This window comes from Lactuca saligna, chromosome 5 (assembly GCF_052625555.1).
Source record: "Lactuca saligna cultivar CGN05327 chromosome 5, ASM5262555v1, whole genome shotgun sequence".
NCBI classification, from domain to species: Eukaryota; Viridiplantae; Streptophyta; class Magnoliopsida; order Asterales; family Asteraceae; genus Lactuca; species Lactuca saligna.
This window is the reverse complement of record NC_136421.1, coordinates 109,197,224-109,201,958: the sequence shown is the minus strand read 5'-3', so window position 1 is coordinate 109,201,958 and position 4,735 is coordinate 109,197,224. Positions and strand designations below refer to the sequence as shown.

Sequence of the window (4,735 nt, the reverse complement as noted above, 5' to 3'; positions counted from 1 at the left end):
ATGTCATAGATGGTTGTTGATTTTCTAGTAGCGTTAGGGAACACGCAATTTCTTCCATTTGACAGTACCGCGTGGCAGTGACGACTCCATTCAACTAAGAGAGGTTTAACTTTTAATAGGCAAAAAGTTTAATATACTAAGAGTGTTTAACTTGTAGTAGGCATAAAATTCATATAGTATTTGCTTCAATTATTGATAACATATAATATTTATGCTTTTTGTCCATTTTATTAATTTTATGTTAACTATAAGATTAAAGTAGTTATTAGATCAACGACCTAATATTTGAACTCTAGTGATGTATTTTTAGACTGTTATTTTGAACTTTTAGACAGTGACATTTCCATTTATGTATGTTTAATAGTAACATATTACTTTTTTTTCTTCATTTTGATGAATTTATCTTAATATTTACATTTTTTTCCATTAACCGCCCTAGTAAACTCATTTAATTACAAAACACGGTTTAATTCAGATTCTATTAAGTTAACTCTGTAGTAGATATGACGTATTTTTCTAATTTTTTTTTTGTCTTGTAATCGTTTTGACATATAAAGGCTTGCGTTCACCTTCCAAAATTTTCCGAAACCATGAATTGCTCTAAAGTCCAAAAGATCAAACGTTCGAAAGTCAAGAAACGACGAAAGATCGAAGCTCACGAGTCAGGACCTAATATTGATGTATAAAAGTAGAATCTGCCATACATGCATCCACCCGCAGTACTTGCTAAGAAAGAACAAACTGTGCTTTGCGGTATTCTGCATCCCGGAAACCATGGTATCAAACGGCTCCACTATTCCTCAACATGCCCATGCCGCCATTAGCATGGAGGTACCACTAAAGACGTCGGCATCACCACCGGAGTACATTGCTACTAGACTCGCATGTGGTTCCAAGAAGCATGCAGTTATTAATTTGTTCTCTAGGGTAGTTATACTTGCATCTGCCGTTGGTGGGATAATTCTTCTCATCACTTCTAAACAAACGAAGCTTATTACAATTGCACCTGGGCTAGCAATATCCAAGGTTGCAAAATTCAGTCACTCCGATGCTCACAGGTAAAAAACATCAATTTCCTCCACTACAACTATGCCCAAAAATGGGATTTATTGTGGAATACGATATTTACAGTCTTGTTATGATGCAGATACCTTCTCGCAGCTCTATGTACGGCTGCTTTATACAGCATCATCACTGGCTTAATATCAGTTTTGGCGCTCATGAAGCCAGGAGGCATCTCATCAAAGCTAAAATTTCAATTTGTGATACTCGATTCGGTATTAGGCTAATTTCTTTAACTAAGATAGGTCGATTGTTTCATCCAAATATCAGCAATGCAAAATAAATTTAGATGAAGAATAGATCGTTTTATCTTTGAAAAAGGATACTAACTTAAACGAATATGGCACAGCTGCTATTAGGTATCATGGCTGCAGCAACAGGAGCATCAGGAGGTGTATCTTACGTAGGATACAAAGGAAACTCTCATAGCAGGTGGAACAAGATATGTAATATGTACAATTCTTACTGCATGCATGTTGGAACCTCTATTTTTTTATCATTCATATCCTCCATAACATTTCTATTTTTGGTTTGGATCAACGTTTATGCACTTTCGAAGAAGATCGCCAGGCGATAGTTAATTGCTTGATATCATATATATTTCCGAAGTACAAGTTTCATGTTATTCATATTTTTAGTGTAAGTTTTCTATGCACGTACGTGTTTACTTCGTGCCTGTCTTAATTTGTGCTTGTGACATTTGTGATTGATAAAGATAACATTAAAACTTTATAGTTGATTTTGTAATATTTCAAATCATTATATCTGAACGTATCAAGCTAAACTATCACGGTACAATTTAATTAAAGCTTATATGAAATCTTTTAATGTCTAGAGAGGACGATTAATTTGTAATGGTGCTAAATGGACCCTATTTAAGTATTAAATGGACATTTTTTTGGAACCGGCCAATGAAATCATATTAATGAAGGAAAAAGAACAAGCGAAATAGAGATAACCACAAGTTAGTGGCGGAACAAAAGTTCTAAAAACAAAATGCAGAGAAAACAACATGAAAAAAGTAGGGCATTGAGACCAATTTGCCCAAGCTAATTCCCCCATCTTACCCCTCTTCACCCAAAGAAAAGTCACTGACTTAACTATTTCTATGACTTTATCAGTGGTAACCGCTTTTTTTAAAAGACTCTTTCATTCGTTGCCTTCTAGATACACCATAACATACCATAACAAATTACCACAATAATTTTCCTTCTTTTTGGGCACGACCCCCATGTAGCAACAAAATCCAATAAATCGTTCACCTTATTGAAACCACCAACTTGCACCTTACACCACCTCCATATCCCATCAGCCACCTTTTTTGCAAAAGAGCAATCCACAAGAGCATGGTCTGGGCACTCGTCTTTCTCCTCGCACATACGACATGTGAATGTTTCCAAGTTTACCCCTCCTTTTGAATGCTCCGTTGCGGTAGAAATTCTACCATATTTCACCCTCCATATGAAGCATGATACTTTCAATGGTATTTCTTTAATCCATTGGACATTATAGTTACTGATAGGGGGCAGATAATCACACCTTTTTCTAAGGGCGCACACTGTAAATGATCCGTCCGAGTTTAAACCGCATCTCCATTGATCTCGAGTGGTACCTGATTGCTTGGATATCACAGAGCTAATCGGGATTCCAATTTTTGTGAGATCTTTCTGAATGCCTGCAATATTGTTCCATACTCCTGCTAGAGACTTCAATGAGTAGCAGTCATCAGGTTTGGATCGAAGATTGTGCAAGCAGTTGATGACTACAGCCCGTAATTGACCCGACTCAGTTTTGATCTTCCACCACCATTTCATTATGAGGGATATATTAAGAGCTTTTATCGTTCTGACACCCAATCCTCCTGATTCCTTGGAGGCAGTCACCTTTTCCCACGAAATCCAGTGTATTACTTTCTTATCATCCGATCCACCCCAAAGGAATCTATTCCTCATCTTTTCAATTATCTCAATTACACCTTCATGGGCCACAAATAAAGAAACGTAATAAGTTGGGAGGTTTCCTAAGACTGACTGAATAAGGGTCAATCTTCCACCAAAGGATAGACTTTTAGATTTCCAATTTGAAAGTTTTGCTTAGAATCTGTCAATAATGATTTCCAGTGTTTCTTCAACTTCATATTTGATCCAACGGGGACTCCAAGATATGTGAAGGGGAGGGAGGCATGTGCACAACCAAGGGGACCAGCCCAGTTTGCAACCTCCTGCATATTAGTTCCAATTCCAAAGACCCTTGATTTGTGGAAGTTAACTCTAAGCCTTGATGCAACATGGAAGTAGTGCAAGATGCTTGCTAAGTTATTGATATTTTGTTTAGACCACTCCCCCAAAAATAGAGCATCATCTGCATATAACAGATGAGAAATTGTTGGTCCCCTATTAGGCAGCTTAATGTCGTGAAAGATACCAAATTCACATGCAGATCTCATTGCTACGCTAAGACCCTCCATGGCTGCAATGAAGAGGAATGGGGAGAGCGGATCTCCTTGTTTGACACCTTCAGATATCGAGAATTCTTAGGTTGGGCATCTGTTAGAACAACGTTCTATTAGGATCGTATGATTCTAAGCAAGATATAAAATAAGAACGTAATAAGAACACAAGTATTGCGCTGAATGTGTCGAATAATTAATGCAAATAACACCTCAGAAGAGCTCGATAAAGAACTTCAATCTGTAGAGGCATTTAGGGTTACAAAAATCAATGTAATGAAAAACTTATCAATATATATATATATATATATATATATATATATATATATATATATATATATATATACTATAATCCTAGCAATCAATCCAGATAACTACGTAACTAATCTATATAGACACGGATGGACAGGCCCAATCCGGATTACAAAACACTTAGCCCAAGACGCAACACAAATATACTCTCCAATCTCCCCCTTTGCGTCCTTGGAGCAGAAACTTCATTCCCTCTTGACAACAGAAGGTTTCTTCACGGTTTTAAACACCTTTGGTATAATAGCCAGAATATGATGTGGAAACGTAATATACCACCGAAGCATGTCTGTGAAGTTCTTCTTGTCAGCCACTGAGTTCTGCTTGCATCGATGAATGATATTTATGATATGCTCCAAGCAATCTGTTGAAAACAGATGCTTATCGACCAAAGCGAATAGAAACTTGTGTCTATCACCTTTAGTGAACATAACTGTCAGATTTGCTGAATCAATTTGACCTAATTTCGTTTTGTTCACATCACTAGGCTTAGACGTCGACTTCACAGTAGGCTTTCTGTTCATAACCTTAGCTATCTCCTGATCCATGGTTGCTAGCTCATGAATATAGGAGGCCAACATTCTCTTAATGTGTTCAAGAATCAGCTCATATTCCCTGGGATTAGAGAGCAGAATGTTGTATAGCAGAATCCAATCATGTGGATTAAGGTTGGGAAGATCTTCCAGAGAGATAAAAGACTCCGTGTTTGCTGAACCACGGTTGATCTTGAAATTGACATTGATAAATCTCCCTGTAGATAAAGGTTTCAGTACCTTGACTTTAGTAATTTTCTGTGCGCTCCATGTCAAGTACTGCGGTTGACCATTCTTCAAATAAAAATCTATCAGCTCTCTGTCAACCTTAGAGTGTGGACCTGGGACCTCAGAAGTTGCCTCAAAGCAATGGAAAGTGAAT

General features: G+C 37.2%; 2 protein-coding genes across 2 annotated transcripts; one reads left to right on the top strand and one right to left on the bottom strand.

Annotated features, from left to right (window-relative positions):
- The first annotated feature begins 645 nt into the window (after nt 1–645).
- Nucleotides 646–1,639, top strand: LOC144998424 (CASP-like protein 1). Its single transcript, XM_078958196.1, has 3 exons — nt 646–1,058; nt 1,148–1,277; nt 1,412–1,639. Exons 1-3 carry the CDS (start codon nt 679–681, stop codon nt 1,637–1,639), a joined length of 738 nt encoding a protein of 245 aa, XP_078814322.1. The 5' UTR covers nt 646–678.
- A 1,464-nt stretch (nt 1,640–3,103) lies between these two features.
- LOC145045589 (uncharacterized) lies at nt 3,104–3,529 on the bottom strand. The gene has a single exon (XM_078993910.1). It carries the CDS (start codon nt 3,527–3,529, stop codon nt 3,104–3,106), a length of 426 nt encoding a protein of 141 aa, XP_078850036.1.
- Between the last annotated feature and the right edge of the window lie 1,206 nt (nt 3,530–4,735).